General features: G+C 54.7%; 1 protein-coding gene across 1 annotated transcript; it reads right to left on the bottom strand.

Moving 5' to 3' along the window:
- Positions 1 to 2,287: 2,287 nt before the first annotated feature.
- Positions 2,288 to 17,434, bottom strand: COPZ2 (coat protein complex I subunit zeta 2). Its single transcript, XM_077806282.1, has 9 exons — positions 17,312 to 17,434; positions 14,655 to 14,729; positions 12,390 to 12,471; positions 11,594 to 11,685; positions 11,091 to 11,146; positions 10,313 to 10,390; positions 9,485 to 9,536; positions 6,352 to 6,390; positions 2,288 to 3,736 (listed from the first exon to the last, which is right to left on the bottom strand). The coding sequence occupies exons 1-9, from the start codon at positions 17,432 to 17,434 to the stop codon at positions 3,689 to 3,691; spliced, it is 645 nt and encodes a 214-aa protein (XP_077662408.1). The 3' UTR covers positions 2,288 to 3,688.
- Between the last annotated feature and the right edge of the window lie 332 nt (positions 17,435 to 17,766).

The raw sequence follows: 17,766 nt of genomic DNA, 5'->3' as shown, positions 1-17,766 counted from the left end.
CCCGCAACAGCGTCCAGCCAGACACACTTTTACAGGAGGCTCATCAAAGTAGTTCTCAAGTATCCCTCTACACCCACAGGCACTGGGAGGGATGTGCTGGTTTGTTATTGTAGGGTCGCTGATGAGTGCTGGGTGTACTGGCTTATTTTAGGGTCTCCCTGAAGTCTGGGCCGTGTGCACTGGTTTGTTATTGTAGGGTCACTCCCTCCTGCTCCCCAGTTTGTCTTGTGTGCACTGGTTTGTTTTTGTTGGGTCACCCCCAAGGCTGGGCTGTGTGCAGTGGTTTGTTATTGTTGGGCCACACCCTTCCCCAGGCTAGTCTGTGTGAACTGGTTTGTTATTATAAGCTCTCTCCCCTCCCCCCCACCCCCACAGGCTGGTCTGTGTGCATTGGTTTGTTATTGTAGGGTCACTCCAGGCTAGTCTGTGTGCACTGGTTTGTTAGTGTAGGGTCACCCCCCAGGCTGGTCTGTGTGCACTGGTTTGTTAGTGTAGGGTTGCTTGTGAATGTTGGGCCACTGACATTTTCTGGGGAATTTAACCCCCCCCCAGTCTTCAGGATACACAGGCCAGCAATTGGGGGTGGGGGGCATCTCTGTGACGAGCCAAGACCCTCATGTCTCCTTCCCACACCTGGGAAAGTGGAGCAAAGGCCCCAGAGTGAATGGCTGGTGCTGGGGGTGGGGGCACTGAGAGGATGAAATGGGGCTGGGGCCTGAGGAGCAGGCGGTTAAGCCCTCTGGACTAGGAGGGGCTAGAGACAAGGGAGTGCAGGGCTTTGGGGCAGGCGTAGTGAGCCTGGCAGGTTGGGAGTGGGCAAAGAGACTGGCTAAAGGGACCTGTGAGGCTGGAAGGGGTACAGGGCAAAGGGTGGAGTTGGGGGTTCTGGGGTGGGGGGAGCCATGGGGAAAAGGGTGAAGTTGGGGGGGTCTGGGGCGGGGGGGCTGTGGGGAAAAGATGAAGTTGGGGGTGGAGGGTAGGGATGGAGACTGGGAGCGCTTGAGGCTCTAAAGACGGGGTTTGGTCCCTGAACATTGCCATCCCAGTTTCCGCCAGCAGGTGGCGCTGCAGGATCACGAATGGGGAGCCGCGGGGGGCGGGGCTAAGTGGGACTGTGGGCGGAGTCTCAAGTGGCTAGGGGCGGGGTTATGAAAAGGTTCTGTCTCATGCGAGGGAGTGGGGAACAAGAGACAGTCCCAAGCCGAGGCGTTAGGGACCGTCACAAACGGAGGAGAAATCAAGCCGTGATTAAAGAGAGCTCTGGCTTTACCCGAAGATCTTTGGGGGAGCCCAGGCCAGCCAGGTGCATGATGTTCCCAAGAGATGAGGAGCCAGGTCTGAATCTCCTGGAAGCCACCCCCAACAGAGTGAGTTTCTTGGCTCTAGGGTGACTAGATGTCCCAATATTAGGGGCTTTGTCTTATATAGGACTCTATTACCCCTCCTTCCTGTCCCAATTTTTCACACTTGCTATCTGGTCACCCAGTTTGCAACCTTGCCGAGGCCGTGCTGCATTAATTCGTTCTGTCACCCTGGGTCTACTCCAGACATGTTTCCTGCCCCCGCTAAAGAGCAAGATGTGAAAAGATAGTCCCCCGCACACTTTTGGGTGACCAGATGTCCCATTTTTATAGGGACAGTCCTGTTTTTTGGGACTTTTTCTTATACAGGTGCCTATTACCCCCCAGGCTCTGTCCTGTTTTTTCACAGTTGCTGTCTGGTCACCCTAGAACATTTATGCATTTGATCTGAGCTGCTTCTAGCAGCTCCGGATGAAAAATCACCCGCCGTTCCCTTTTCTCAGAGAGACGCCTGGTCCTACAGTGCTGTGAGAACACACGCAGCAGCCATGCGGGCTGAAGGCAGAATGGACCGTTTTTCATGTACACTAGGCCATGAAACAAATCTGCTGTCCCGAAGTAAAATAAATATTTCAGCCCCCTTAAAGCTATGGTATGAAGCCGCAGGGTGCAGAAATTCACTGCAAAGATAACAAATGCAGGCTCCTCGGGAGCATGGCTGCCACCGAAGGAAAAACATTTAACAAAAATAGACACAGCCCAGGCTGACGCTGTGCCTGCATCCAGAGTGATTTTAATGGATGAGTTATAAACCCCTCAAAAAATCAAGCCCTGTAATGGAAAAAGTGACAGTCTTAATTCTGCATGGTACAGTAATAGGAGCACGCAGGCACCCACGTGCATTACAGACAGGAGAGACCAATCGGGAAAAATGACCCATGTGCTATAAAACTTTATTTGTTGATCATAAAAGAAGCTGGGCATGCCCAGTTTACAGAAGTGGATTGAAACGTACCAAGCCCTTGATGAGGTAAGTATCACACAGCTAGCCAATTCTCCTTCATTCGATTTTCATTTTTTTCTTGCTATTGATAATCTGGGGGTGTTAAAGGGAAGGAAATGATAGCTCTGGAAATAGGATTTTTCCCATAGCTGGGTCCTTTAATGATGTTTGAGCCGACAGCTATTTGCAACAGGATTGTTTTTACAAAGTTAACAACAGCCAAAACTGCACGAGGGAGGCAGTACTGCCTAGTGGCTGGAGTGCTGGATTGGGACTCAGGAGACCTGGATTCTATTCTGAGCTCTGCCACTGGCCTACTAGATGACCTTGGGCAAGTCACTGCCCTGCTCTGTGCCTCAGTTTCCCCATCTGTATAATGACCTGACCTCCTTTGTAAAGTGCTTTGAGATCTACTGATGAAAAGCGCCTTGTAAGAGGGTATTTTGGGGAGGGGGGGTTATTAGTGCTCATCATTGGGATGTTTTGAATCTTACTCTGACAGGGTGACAATGATTCCTGTGCACTCATCTCCACCCTGCATATGAGAGGACGTGACAGTGGCACTTACTTCACGCTGACCCTCTGCACAGGCCTGGCCATTCCCAAAAGGGATCAAAGCGTTGGTTGCCTTGGGAGACAGCGGAAGAGATTTTGGACGTGGCTGAGATATTCCAAAGAGCTTAGGGGGACCTGGATGCCCAAGCCCCAGCTGTTTGAATGAGAAAAGGGCAAGCAAATCCCTTCCTATGGTTTTGAAAGTCTCAGGCTCAACCCTCACTGAGCAGCAAGCAAGCATTGGCTTGCTGCATCGATCAACAAGGGTACAGGCACTAGTGACAGCCCCGCAAAAAAAGCAGCCAGCTCTTTACTGGTGAAACTGAAGATTCAACTATGGTATGTTCTGGCTCTGCTCATACCAAACAAATTGTAATTGACTCTCACGCAGCGCTTTAGGTGGTGTAAATACAAATGATCAACCCTCCTATTCATTCCTGAGGAGTTCTGTTGTTCTTTATGGATCTTGGGCCAGGTTCTGCTCTCAGTTACACCTGAACTAACCCCATTGACGTCACTCCACATTTACACTGGTTTAAGGAGCAGAATTTGGTCTGTTAACCAGTCAATTCTCCCAACCCCAACCCTCCCCTTTAGCATGCAGAGAATTTCATGGCACTGAGACCGGGTTTAAAGCAGTGTCCGTGAAAGGCTGGAGTTCCCCCAGGAGGCACGGCCCATGTCAGCCATCTTGCATCCTACCCCAAAGCTTTTATCAGACTTTTCATGCCAATTTGCAAACGGCTAATCGAATAAGGTGAGGAATCATTTGCCGTCGCGGTTCAGACCCATCCAATCAGGAAGATCCAGGCGCTCTCCTCTGGGACGTTCACTTTAATAAGGACCATTTAATTTGCTCTTTGGCAGATTGCAGAACCTATTAAGGAAGTGGGGGGAGGGAAAGGAGAAGAAAAACAGAGAGACATTAAGCCCCACAGCCTCAGGGATTCTGCAAACGGATTACAGCTCCATATGAACTCAGCAGGACTCCTTCACGGGCACCAGGAGACCCATTCAGTGCCAACATAAACCTGCCCCATTCAAGAGGGAGATTTCTGATGTGTCTCCATGAGACAAGCAGGGTGGTTTGCGTCCTGATTTCTCTCAAACAGCCACTAGGTGGCAGATGTGCCTCTTCGATACACTAGGAGTGGCACCGGCTGTAGCAAGGACTCCAGACAAGGGGGTGAGTGAGCTCCTTTTGCCTGTATATTTCTATAGCTCCCTCCATCCCTGGAAGGAAACAGGGACTCAAGTCCCAGAGACCCGACAGCCATAGATTCCCCTCGTTCTCACAAGCGCTCAGGCTGCTCTCTGGGCTCAGACGCTCAGGAAGATGCAAGCAGTTTTGCAATGTCATGGGGGAAGGCACTTCTCTCCACTCGCCATGTCTCAGCGACCCTCCCTCCAGCTGAGGAGGGCTCTACCTGAGCCAGCAAACTCCATTCCAGGAATTCGGTGTGTCCGGGAACCCCGTTTTAGCCTCAGTCAGCATCCTGGACACTAAGCACCAATCAGCAGGTGTCACCTCATCAACAGAGTTTGCTGGGGCTAGAGCTGGATCCTAGAAAGAACCCCTGGTTTGAACATCCTTGGATCCAGGAGGCCTTCACATCGGGGTCTTCATATCGCAGCTCAGGGGAAATGCTGGCTGGAACTGATGTTTAAAACCAGGTCTCGCACCTGTCCACCAAATACAGTTCCTGATCCAACGTAGAGGGTAGATTTTTCCAAGGAGCAAAGACATCAGTGCTGATGGGAACTGGCTTTAGACCCGTCCACCTGACTGGGGACTCCAAGCTGTGATCACCCTGGATACACATGCCAATTACATACCACAGTGTGTGTTTGGCAGCCAGCAAAGGGAAACCGGTGGTTGGGACCGTTACAACAGGTGACCATGTACTGTCAAAGAACCCGGGCAACTATAGTCGCGGTTTAATGTCATTTTTAGCCACCCCGCCCTCAATCTCAAATGGGTTTCTCCATCCAGCCGTCCTGACCACCTGGCGATTTGCAGAGCTGAGCGTGTCTATGGGTGGAAACATGCTAAACCACCTGGGGCGAGAGGAATTAGGACAGAAGAGAGAGGCAGTTCCCTAGGAGAGGTATGATGCCAGCCATGCACAGAGGTGAGTGGGTACACCAGGTGGCGGCAAGCACTGGCTGCACCGTGGATACAGAGCAGACACCAGGGCAAGAAGGTTTTTTCCAGCTGGTTCCTTGGAGGGGAGGGGAGGAAGGGGTTAAGTGAAGTGACATGGGTGCTGCAGCCACAGGCAACAGAGGCATGTGCAGAGATGGGCCCCAGCTGTGGGAGTCACTTACTCTGCCTGGTGTGAGAAGGTGGTTAGTGCTGGGTTAGACACGGACTCGGCCACAGGGCTCATGCTGACAGGATTAGTCTAGACAGAAAGACCTGCAAGGAGAGAGCGCATGAGGGGCACTGCAAGGTTCCCGCTGATACTCCCCACGCAGACCCTGCCTTTCCAGCTGCCTGGAGAGCCGCCCATCCCCCCGCCCAGTATGGGATGTAAGGAACCTGCCCAGAGAGGGACACCCCGTCCTCAAGCCACCCACTCACCTTGCCCCATTCTGAGGAACCAGGTGGAGCTGGGGGCTTGGTCTGATGACTCTCAAACCTGCTGTGGGCGCTAAGGCGCGTTGTTACAAGGCTGGACCCAGCAGAGCAAAGCCTGCTAGAGGCACGTGAGTTCCAGGCATAGCACATTTCTATTCCAAGGTTTTCCCGACCTCCCCCCGACCCCAAAGTGATGCCTTGTGGTGAGAGCAGGGGGAACTGGGAGCCAGGAACCCTGGATTTTGTGCTTGGCTTGGGAAGGGGAGTGTGGTCTGGTGACTGGGAGTCAGGACACCTGGGTTCTATTCTAGAGAGGGAGGTTGGGGTTAGAGCAGAAGATTATAAATCAAGACTGGTGAGTTCCCTCTCCTGTGTTTGACATGCGGTGTGAACTTGGCCAATTCACTTCACCTCTCTGTGCCACAAGGTCTTTAAATGGAGATAAAGATACACATCCCGGGGGGGCTCTGAAGCATCCTTGGCCACGGAAGGGATATTGACACACTGTTGTGAGTGGGACCTGGTGATTTAAAGGGTGACAGCTCCCAATGTTGGGAGGTGCTGTATTGATGCTACAGGTGCCGTGGGTGAGGGGGCAGGGGGGGGATTCTGACCAACCCATCCATGCGGACAGCCTCAAGGGGTAGAAGAACCCCTCCAAGGGTCCATGTGCCCCCAGGGACTGGGACTATAGAATACCCACTACTCCTCCTTGTGTCACACAGCCTTGCTTGGGTGCTCCCAATGGCTAGCACAGTGTGCTCAGGAGCTGATCCCTGAAGCGCATGGTGTCCATCTCCTCCATGCTGGTGCCCCAGGGGCAGGCCACTTCACCAGGCCTCCTCCACTGCCCAGGCGCTGCCCGCCCATGCCAGCCCCCAGAGAGGAAAGGGGAGTCCTGGGACCCTTACCTGGGCGACGCTTTGCTCAGACAGAGGGCTGTCGTCCACCTAAAGGAAGGGTAAGGACAGGGAGGTTTAAGGAGGCAGATGGATGGGGGGGAAGGGAATGGGAGCGAGTGCAGGGCTGGGGTGCTGGATCAGACAGGGTACATGGGGGGAGCAGATCAGAGGAGCTCGGACAATTTCATCGTCAGGGGACGATGGCCAGGAGACAGAGTGGGAGCTAACCTGGGGTGGCCCGAAGGGAGGCGCAGAAACCAACCTGCGGCTTCCCTGGCTCTCCCCAGGCTGTGCCTTTCTGAGCTGCAGCCTCTTGCCTTGGCTTGGCGGGAGGTGCAGGCTGGCAGCCATGGCTCGGAGATAGTGCATGTGGGCTGCATGCATGGGGGCGGGGAGAGAGATCACGCAGGCTTGAGGGCAAGTTCCCCTTCACTAGATGTGACGGGGAATCCCACCGGGGCATGGCCTTGCTTGGCACCTGCTTTCAGCCTCTGCTAGGGGCTGTGTCTCTGCACCACTCCCCACGGGTGCTAGCTTGTCTGCATGCACCTTCACCTACAGCCAGGCCACCTGCTTTGGGATCCCAGCACTACAAGGAAGCTAGGTGGATGCAGGCTGGCTCAGCCCTTGGATGGGGGACCCTGCATGAAATACCTGGTGAGATTTTTCAAAAGCACTTATAGGGACTTGGTTGCCTCGTTCCTTAGCAAGCCCCTAAAGCCAATGCCTGAGGCTAGGGTGAGCTGTTCTCTGGAGGGTCAGATTTGGGGCGACGCACAAACCTGAGGTCATTATGACTGTTTGCCAGCATTAAAGACCCGTAGGCACTTAGGGGCATTAACCCCAACGTCCTGGCCATGCTCCCAGTCAGGTGATCGCATCCTGTCCATCTAAATTCCCTCTGTAGGTTCATCTGAATGAAACCAGCTTCACTTCCTGTTGTGCTGGGCAGCTGGTAAAACAGCTGCCACATTCCACCCCAGAGGTGGCTGCATTTCAGCCATGGGAGGAGTGAATCCGGCAGAGCCCTCCCCTGCCTTATGGGATTTTTATAAGATGAAGCTCTTTGGGATCCTCAGACGGAACCGGGCACGACATTACGATGGTTATTCTCATTGGCCCACACACATGCGCAGTGCAAGAGAACCCATGAGGAAGGCTCGCTCAGCTGTCCATGCTGCCCTGCAACCCACTGCTCAGCCCCCTGGAACCCCTTGGGATGACATCATGGCGGTGGAATGCCATTCTCCTTCCCAGCTGCCTGTGGCCACGCTGCTATCGGCCCAGGCCTTGTGTTACGCAAACACAGAGCACGCCGGACATAGCAGTGCCTCCCGTCACAGCTGTTTCCAACAATCTTGGGGGGAGCTGGATTAGGAAACGCCGATGTGGCTTGCATGTCCGCTGTATTTGTTTACTCTGTTCTCAAATAGAACAACCGCCTCCACTCTGGCTAATGACATGCCCGGGCAGCTCTGGGCTCACATTACATCAGCACAGATCAGCTGCTGTGGAAGAGGCAAGTCTTGCTTGGGATTGTTCTGCTTCTCTTAGGCCTTGGTACAAGCATGACAAGCGTAGCTCTGGACGTGCCCAGCAGACAGCACACAGCTAACGTGACTCAGTGTGTTCATGGAGCACCATTTCCCCCGGGTGCTCTGTGTCAACCATGCTGGATTTTCCACCCCTACTATACAACAGTGCATGCTGGGAAACTGTTGGCTATCCCACAATGCCTTAGCTGTTGGTGCACAGGACTGCCCGTGCAGTGTGCTCTGGGATATCCTCCCGGCCAGAAGCCTGGGAGGCAGGACAACTGGTTAATTTGATTACACCTACTCAGTTAGATCATCCAACCTCCACAGCAGGACAACCATGCCAGAAGCTGGTAATGACCAGATAATCACGTCCTAGGCAGAGTTGTTACACCGTAACCCCACAAGGCTGGGGACCCAGCTGCGCCTTGACATGAACTTTGTACAACCTCAGTACAAATTGGTATTGCCGAAAACTCCTGAGCAGACAGCAAAATTCTCACTCTGTTAGCGTTGCTCAGACTGTGATTTAGATCTCTCCTTGAGCCCAGGGTTCAAATGGGATAACCCCAGAAGCAAGCACACATGGCTACTCCAGGCTTGGAACGATCCAATTAGCTTCAATCCGTTTTGAAGGCGATGGATGTTTATTTCGGAGAACTTTGGTTTTTGTTTTTTTTACAATATTTTTATCAACAAACTCCATCCTGGCGGGAAATGAACATGGATGCTCCTTGCTAGCTTCTCAAAATCTAGCAACACTTGAGATTTGCAGTAGGTTTGTTGATAAAAATCAGGTCCCGTCGTTAATATTCCATCATCATACCTGTCGGATACACTTGAAGGCAGCGGGAGACTCTAGTTCTCTATGAGAGCATGGTGTCCTACTGGGAACATTTTAAAAAGTGCTCAGAGCCCAGCAGCTCTGTTTAGGTGCCTAGGAGGGTGGTGAAGCACTGGAATGCGTTACCTAGGGAATCTCCATCCTTTGAGGTTTTTAAGGTCAGGCTTGACAAAGCCCTGGCTGGGATGATTTAGTTGAGGATTGGCCCTGCTTTGAGCAGGGGGTTGGTTTAGATGACCTCCTGAGGTCCCTTCCAACCCTGATATTCTATGATTCTATGAAATGGGAGTGGTTGGGTGCCGGATCCGTGTGAAAATCGATCCCTTCCCGCTCCCTCCGTGTCAGTTTTGTTTGTTAAAGATTTTTGGATGGAGGCAGAAACTGACAATGAATAATGATTACTAATGAAAACAGAATCTCTCCAAGCCTGACTGCCACTCCAAAGTCACCCATGGCATGCAGAAGAGGGTGTGACCTATCCAGCTAGCCCACCAGAGCTCCCCATGGCCATGTAGCAGGGCCACGTGTGACATGCTTAGAAAGAAGTGACCTCACACCTGCTTCCCAGCTGGCCGCTGCCTATTTACCGCCGTTGGCAGGCACGGATTCACTCTGCTCTGAGTTACTGGCGATGTAATCAAAGAGAACAAACCCGTATGCCGCAGGCTCCGAGACCGTCTGGGGTGGAGAGAGTTAAAGAGGGAGATTAGAGCAGAGGGCTCGAAGGGCAGAGAAATGAAGGGGAGCAGCGGGAAGCACTCACCCTGAAGTTCACCTTCTGGATCACTTGTTGAGGATCGCTCTCCAGAATCACGCTATGACCAGGGGGAGAAATGGGATTTTCCAGTCAGATCACAGCTCTCTTAAGGGCACTTTCATGGTGCATTTACTCCCCGTTGCCATAAAATGGGACATGAGCTCTGAGCTGGGGCAAGGGGCCAGATGGACAGCCATAGAAACTGACCCCCTCTCCTTGCCCCAGGAATGGGTACAGCATAGGTCCTAGCAGGGCAAGCTTTTCCCCCCTCCCCACCAGCAAACCTCAGCTCTGATAGGGCATTGGACTGGGACTCAGGAGATGTGGGTTCAATTCCCAGCTCTGGCCCTGGCCTGCTGAGTGGCCATAGGCAGGTCACTTTCCCCTCTCTGTGTCTCAGTTTCCCCATCTGTAAAATGGGGTTGGTTTAGCAAAGCGCTTTGAGATCTCTGGATAGCAAGGTGCGCGATGTAAGAACCAGGTTGTGGTGTTAGCAGTGGGAGTGAAATTCCGTGGTCTCGGCCTATTCAGTACTCAGCTGACAAAGGGGTCGGCTAGCGCTGACGGTGGCTGTGGTTGGTCCACAGGGGGCAGGACAGAGACTTGCCAAACTCAGTTCATGTTGGCCATTAACAGCCACCAGATGGTAAAGGCTTTGGGTTACTAGCGACATGGCTAGATTTGAACTGGAGACCCAGAGACAGAAGATTCCCGCCCCGAGCCAGCAGCCGTCCCACACCCAGCACTGTACTGGGAAACCCGTCTCCCTCTCCCTCTCTTCCCCGCCCCAGCTCCAAGCGAAGCCCCAGAGAGCAACTGCACATGGCGCCTCACCCCCCGTCGACGATCTCATCCACCACAAGGAACACCCCGTCCAGGTTGTCCAGCAGGGAGCGCTTCTCTACATTCTTCCTGAGGGCAAGACAGTATGAGCTGGTGAGAGCTTGGGATGCTCCGTACAACCAGCCCCCAGACGTGGCGCTGCTCCGGAGCTCTGAGTCCCAACACAGCTGCAGAGACCTCCCCCGACTCCCAGCCAAGTAATGCCAGCTGCCAGAGGCCCTCATCTGCGGGGGAAGGGTGACACCCGCTGTCTCATTCTGAGGCCCTGCAGCGGGAACTGGTCTCCAGCTCTACGGCATGCCTAGCATACGGGAGTCTCGTGCTGAGAGCAATCAGCTGGGAGCCAGGACTCCTGGGTTCCCTTCCATCCACAAGAGCAGGTGCAGTCTAGTGGTTACAGCATGGAATAGGAGTCAGGACTCCTGGGCATCGCCACTGAGTCTCTGGGTGACCTTCAGTGAGTCACTTTCCCTCTCTGCGCCTCAGTTTCCCCATCTGTAAAATGGAGAGCACAGCAGCCACCCCACAGAGGGCTGCTATTGGGATATTCCGCTAGCGCCCAGGGTGTGTTAGGCACTTCACCCCAGGCTTTCAGGCTATGAGGCTTGATTCCTTCATGTGGGTAAAGGGCTTTGAGACCCTTGGGTGGAAGGGTCTGGGGCAAGGCTCAAGCGCTGATGTTATTAGAGCCAGTTTGGGACCCTGGAACCTGGCCCTGGGCAATCTCGCTAGATGGGATCGGGATCGCTGGTCGTGACCACGTACTCACCGTAACATGTGATTGAGGGAGTCGAAGAGACAGGTGAGAACTGCCACTAGCATCAGCTAAAGGAGGAGAAGGAGACATGGGTCAACCCGGTGCAGAGCTGCCTTCCTGCCCACAGGAACCTCCTTCCCATGCTTGCTCTGCCAGCAGCCCCTGGGTCTCGAGGTGCCTGACGGACACCAATCCTACTACTGGCAGCTGGACAGAAAGCCATGGCTGCAGCATCCACGGGTCTCCTAGGAACATGCTCATGCAACGGGACCTGGGCACATCAGGGAAGAGGAGACAAATCCCTCCTCAAACTCCTGTGGGGCAGAGCAAGAGCAGACAGAGTGGGGGCGGGGCCTGAGGACATGAAGGGCTGTCTGTGTGCGGGGCCTGGTGAGTGGGAACGGAGCGCCTCTCTCCCACACGACAGGGTGAGTGGGGAAAGAGAAGAAACTCCCAGCATGGAGCGGGACCGCCTGCTCTGTATCCTCTGGGAGGAGCAGGCCCCAGGGAGTTACCTCATTTTCCTGGGAACTCCCCACCACGTAGAAAAAGAGGTCAATGCTGCTTTTATAGACAATGGTCAGCCCCTCCAGAAAGGCGATCTCACCTGACACAACGGGAGGGAAGGAGAAGAGGGGGCAGCGTTAGGCTGTTGCTGAGCACAGATCTCTGTAACGTAAGAACAGGCCGTCCAGACGGGGAGATGGGACGGGAAACCTGGCCTCACCCCTATGGCAGGGCAGCAGGCAACGCATCCACACCATGGGAGGGCCATCAAATGCTTAAAATTCCTGGTTGCCTCCTTTCGCCATCAACAGCCCAGTGTGCCCAGCATGGCAATGCTGGTTCTCTGATTTGCCAGCATGTGACTGTGACGGCCCCAGTGCATTCTGGGACTCCTAAAACCTCTCCACGTCTTACAGCTTCCTACCCACCCTTGGACGCAGTGTCGTAAACGGCACAGGGCTGAGCGAAAGACCTCATCTCATGTGTTGCAAGCTCCGCTTGTCAACCTCCTGGGCCAGCGGGTGTGTGCGGATGTGAGATGTTGTACAGGCCTTGCCAGCGTCCTCGCGCTATCTTTGGAGCGATTTGAGATGATCACCTCCATGGTGTTATCGTCAATATCGGGACCCCTCCCTGGACTGCAGTGCCCGTGGGAGAAAGATGTCATCACACAACCCAAGGGATGCACAACTGCTGGCAAACTTCATATAACCCAGCAATATAAACAGCCAGTGGCCTGAAGGAACACACAGGAAAACCCTCCTCTCCATCTTCTGCTCCCCTTCCCAAAACTCAGCTACTTACTGTCAGTTTTGTGGGTTTTATTGAAAACGCTCCTCTCAAAGGTCTTCTGTTCTTTCGTGGATGGAAAGGTGTCATCGTAGTACTGCAGGGGATGGGAACAAAGGAGTTAGAGCAGCCTTGGGACCAGCCAATGGGACAGGCAGAAAAAGGAAGGAGAGCTTGGCTAGATGGAACCAATCATGGACACAGAATCAATACAGAGACCCCTATCTATACTGACAGGCATGTTAAAGAACAGTTTGGAGTGGCTGGGAAATCGTTGCTTAAATAGATTTGGGATCACTGTTGATCTCAGCAAGTCAAGGCCACTTCATTGTCCCTCTTCAAATTCTTTCCTTAAAACTTGCCTGGGCAGTGGTGCCCCCAAAACCTGGACATCAGATAGGTGTGATGAGATCGCTGCTCATCATGCCCACCAGTACTGTGTTATTTCCATGTGCTCCCTGCATTGGTTTGTCTCTCATAGACTTAGATTGGAAGCTCTTTGGGGCAGGGATTGTTTTTTTGTTCTGTGCTTGTCCAGCACTTAGCTCCCCCCTCCCCAACTCCTCATCCATGACTGGGGCTTTTAGATGCTACCATGATACCAGTAATAATAATCAAGAAGTTGCAATCAATGTCCATTACCCCAGGAGCTTCCATAACCATCACAGATGCAAGAAATTATAAAGATCAACTAGCCCAACACCCAGCGAGTCCAGTATATAACGCAGTCCCGGCCCACTCAGCGGAGGTATCAGAAAATACCATTCTGTCTGGGGTGAACATTTAAAACGGCAAATGCTGTTGAAATGAGGAAATTGCCAGGTGTCTTACAGACAGCTACAAAGACAAGGCTCATAATTTGAACAGACAAAGGCTGGGAGGAATGGATACAGCAAAGCAAGTGACTGATGGGTTTTGTTTGCTTCCTGCCATGTTAGTTCCATGATTTGCGTGTGTGTGTGTGTGTATACGTGTGCATGTTAACACTTAACTGAATATAGGTGTTGCCTGATCTATTATTGTGTATTAATTACATTGATTACACTGTGAGGTTTAGTAGGTTCTTATCCCAAGACCATGCCCAGTATTATTAAAATTGAAGTTTAGTTGGGAACCGCGACATGTGCAACTGCAACGCTCGCCCTCACACTTTTGAATTTGCAAGAGTTTTGTTAACCCGGTTAGCAAAGTTACAAACACTCCAACCCAGCAAGGTAGATAGAGACAACACAGAACGTGCACCTGAGCGTCCATATACTCACGCCATCCCTTGCAAAAGGACCCAAAGCGTAAGTCATCCTCCTCCTCACCATCATCATGATCATCACCAGTGGTTGTCAACCTGGCATCTCCCAAGGCACACAGGCCGGTTGATGACGTCCCTATGCCTAAGGCATACTCCCCTTTTCCTTGTTTGTATTTCCTCATCCTGCTACTGTTGGGGTGCCCTTCTCCCATAGGTTACTAGTCAGATTAACTGAAGTTTATTAGCATATCTGTCAATTAGTTACCATGGCATTCTTGTGGTCAAACATCTGCTGATGTTCCTAATGTAAAATATCCCAAACTGCTATAGACCAGCATCTTGTGGTTACCTGTCAGCAGTTCAGTCATTACAGCAGCATTCTCTTTTGTGGTAACTTACGATCTAGGGTTAGCTGCTAAGCTATTGTCTTACAGGCCTTGTAGGCTCATTAGGTTGCTGCCTTATCTAGCAAGTACCTACAGGGCACACAGGCCTCATGGAGGAAGTGTGTTTTGAGGAGGTCTCCTGGCCCAGGTCAGTGGCAGTCTTCCAGGTGCTGGGAGATGAGCATGGGAACATTATAATCACAGGACCTAATCCTGCAACTGGATCTGTGCTTTAGCATGATTCCCAGCTAGAGTTAGCAAAGCGCTTCTGAGAGCAGGGCGAGTGTCATCACCCCCATTTTACAGATGGGAGAAACTGAGGCACGGAGAGGTGAAATGACTTGCCTAATGCCACACAGTGCCAAGAAAAGAACCCAGGAGTCCTGATGGGTGCCCTCTATGCTGGCCCATATGGGCAAGGATGTAACTTTTGCCCAGGTAGCTTTATACATCTCCTAAAAGCATTCCAGGCTGCTGCAAAAGAGAAATTAACCTTGTCTAGAACTGCCATGGAAGGGCAGCGGCCTCCATAAAGCCATGATGCCCCTGGCTTTGCTGCTCGCCTCACAGGAGCGTCTTCCCCACCTCACGGGGAGGCCAGAGACCTGGGGTTAGGGTTTTCTTCTAGGGCAGGTGGGTGGCATTTACCTTGGCTAAGAGTCGCTGTCCATCATTGTCCAAGATGAATATGGCCTTGACTGTGTAGAGGGAAGGCTCCTGAAACTGACACAAGGACAGGGTGAAGCCAGAGGCTGCATCCAGCAGCCCCCAAGGTGTGTCCAGAACCCAGGTGCCTCCCATGCCCCAGGACTGGGTCTGCGACGCCTCTCCCTGTTGTCCCCCTCAGTGACTCCTTGAGGCTGAAATGGGGCCACAGCACTGTTTCCTCCCACGGAAAGCGCCCAGAGAGCCTGGCACTCTCTGCGCCTGGCCTTGTTCTGATTCACGTCCATCCCTGTGAACCCAAAGGCCCCACTCCACGCCGGATCCCCAGTCCCAGGGCCAGAGGGGATTTGAGGGCTAGGGGTGGTCTGCGAAAGGGTCCATCCAAACCCAAGTTCTGTCATGCACTGACTGCTTCAGAGTCCAAGTCCAAGTGTACCACAGAACCTGGGCCGAGAGGACTGAGATGGGCCTGCCCCAGAACCCGGGTTGAGACGGTTCACAGGGACCTGGCCCAAGAACATGGACTGGGACGGTTCACAGGGACCTGGCCCCAGAACCAGAGCTGAGAGAGGGGCCTGGCCCCAGAACCTGGACAGGAACGGTTCACAGGGACCTGGCCCCAGAACCACAGCTGAGAGAGGGGCCTGGCCCCAGAACCTGGACAGGAACGGTTCACAGGGACCTGGCCCCAGAACCAGAGCTGAGAGAGGGGCCTGGCCCCAGAACCTGGACAGGAATGGTTCACAGGGACTTAGCCCCAGAACCACAGCTGAGAGAGAGGCCTGGCCCCAGAACCTGGGCTGGGATAATTCACAGGGACCTGGCACTTAGGGTGACCAGATGTCCCGATTTTGGGGTCCTTTTCCTATATAGGTGCCTATTACCCAGCACCCCTTGTCCCGATTTTTCACACTTGCTGTCTGATCACCCCACTGGCACCAGAACCAGAGCTGAGAGAGGGGCCTGGCCTGAGAACCTGGGCTGGGACGGTTCACAAGGACCTGGGCCCAGAACCAGAGTTGAGAGAGGGGCCTGGCCCCAGAACCTGGACTGGGACAGTTCACAGGGACCTGGCCCCAGAACCAGAGCTGGGGGAGGGACCTGGCCCCAGAACCTGGACTGGGACGGTTCACAGGGACCTGGCCCCAGAACCAGAGCTGAGAGAGGGGCCTGGCCCCAGAACCTGGACAATTCACAGGGACCTGGCACTTAGGGTGACCAGATGTCCCGATTTTGGGGTCCTTTTCCTATATAGGTGCCTATTACCCAGCACCCCTTGTCCTGATTTTTCACACTTGCTGTCTGATCACCCCACTGGCACCAGAACCAGAGCTGAGAGAGGGGCCTGGCCCGAGAACCGGGACTGGGACAGTTCACAGGGACCTGGCCCCAGAACCAGAACTGAGAGAGGGGCCTGGCCCGAGAATCTGGACTGGGACAGTTCACAGGGACCTGGCCCCAGAACCAGAGCTGGGGGAGGGACCTGGCCCCAGAACCTGGACTGGGACGGTTCACGGGGACCTGGCCCCAGAACCAGAGCTGAGAGAGGGGCCTGGCCCCAGAACCTGGGCTGGGACGGTTCACAGGGACCTGGCCCCAGAACCAGAGTTGAGAGAGGGGCCTGGCCCCAGAACCTGGGCTGGGATGGTTCACAGGGACCTGGCCCCAGAACCAGAACTGAGAGAGGGGCCTGGCCCCAGAACCTGGACTGGGACGGTTCACAGGAACCTGGCACTAGAACCAGAGCTGAGAGAGGGGCCTGGCCCAAGAACCTGGACTGGGACGGTTCACAGGGACCTGGCCCCAGAACCAGAGCTGAGAGACGGGCCTGGCCTGAGAACCTGGACTGGGACGGTTCACAGGGACCTGGCCCCAGAACCAGAGCTGAGAGACGGGCCTGGCCTGAGAACCTGGACTGGGACGGTTCACAGGGACCTGGCCCCAGAACCAGAGTTGAGAGAGGGGCCTGGCCCCAGAACCTGGGCTGGGACGGTTCACAGGGACCTGGCCCTAGAACCAGAGCTGAGAGAGGGGCCTGGCCCCAGAACCTGGACTGGGACGGTTCACAGGAACCTGGCACTAGAACCAGAGCTGAGAGAGGGGCCTGGCCCAAGAACCTGGACTGGGACGGTTCACAGGGACCTGGCCCCAGAACCTGGACTGGGACGGTTCAGAGGAACCTGGCCCCAGAACCAGAGCTGAGAGAGGGGCCTGGCCCAAGAACCTGGACTGGGACGGTTCACAGGGACCTGGCCCCAGAACCAGAGCTGAGAGAGGGGCCTGGCCTGAGAACCTGGACTGGGACAGTTCGCAGGGACGTGGCCCCAGAACCAGAACTGAGAACAGCTGCTGCAGTAGGCTCCCCTCCAGCCCCCTGGCACTGCCCCTTCTCCCCAGCGCTGTCCCCCCATCTCTTCGGCCCCAGGGGCTCTGCCTCCTGGGACTCCCCCCACCGGGGACTCCCCCTGCACCCCCTTGGCTCTTCCCCGCGGGTCCCCCGGCTCCGCCCCCGGAGCTCCGAGCGCAGAAAGTTTTGCCCGGCGGCCGGGAAGTTGGCGAGTTGGCATCGCGGCGGCGCCCCCCGAACCCCGGGGCAGGGGAGCCGCCCGCGCCCCCTTCCCCGCAGCTCCCCACCGTACCAGCAGCCTCGTGGGGTCCATGGCTCCCGCGGCGGCTGCTGCAGCTGCCCGGTCCCCGCCGCCTCCGCCCCCCGGGGCAGCCCCCTCGGGGTGCTGACGTGGCCGGGCCTCGGGCCGCTGCATCCCGCCGCACAGAGAGCTCGGCCGGGCCGCTCCGCCCCATGCACCGCGGGGTGGGGGGGAAGCAGAGCCGCGCCCCCTGGGAGCTGTAGGAAGGGTGTAGCGGGGGACGCAGTCCTGGGGCGCTGGGCTCCCCTCTCTACTAGACCATCTAGGGAGAACTCTCCCCCCCCCGGGCAGCCTGCACTAAGAGGGGGAATCGGGGGTTCCCCCCACCCCGCAATACTAGAGAATCTGCCCCCACCCCCACAGCCTTGCAATAATGAGGGGGGCTTGTAGCGAAAATCAGGGTCCTCCCCTGCACCCACCACACAGAAATAATGGCGGGACCTAGG

Source organism: Eretmochelys imbricata, chromosome 27, assembly GCF_965152235.1.
Source record: "Eretmochelys imbricata isolate rEreImb1 chromosome 27, rEreImb1.hap1, whole genome shotgun sequence".
Taxonomy (NCBI): domain Eukaryota; kingdom Metazoa; phylum Chordata; order Testudines; family Cheloniidae; genus Eretmochelys; species Eretmochelys imbricata.
This window is presented reverse-complemented; position numbering and strand designations above follow the sequence as displayed.

Coding starts and splice junctions, on each gene's coding strand:
- COPZ2 (XM_077806282.1), bottom strand. CDS start 17,434: ATGCAGCGGCCCGAGGCCCGGCCACGTCAGCACCCCGAGGGGGCTGCC. Junction 14,730..17,311: donor TGGACCCCACGAGGCTGCTG/GTACGGTGGGGA, acceptor TCCTTGTGTCAG/TTTCAGGAGCCTTCCCTCTA. Junction 6,391..9,484: donor TCCAGAAGGTGAACTTCAGG/GTGAGTGCTTCC, acceptor CCCTTCCTTTAG/GTGGACGACAGCCCTCTGTC.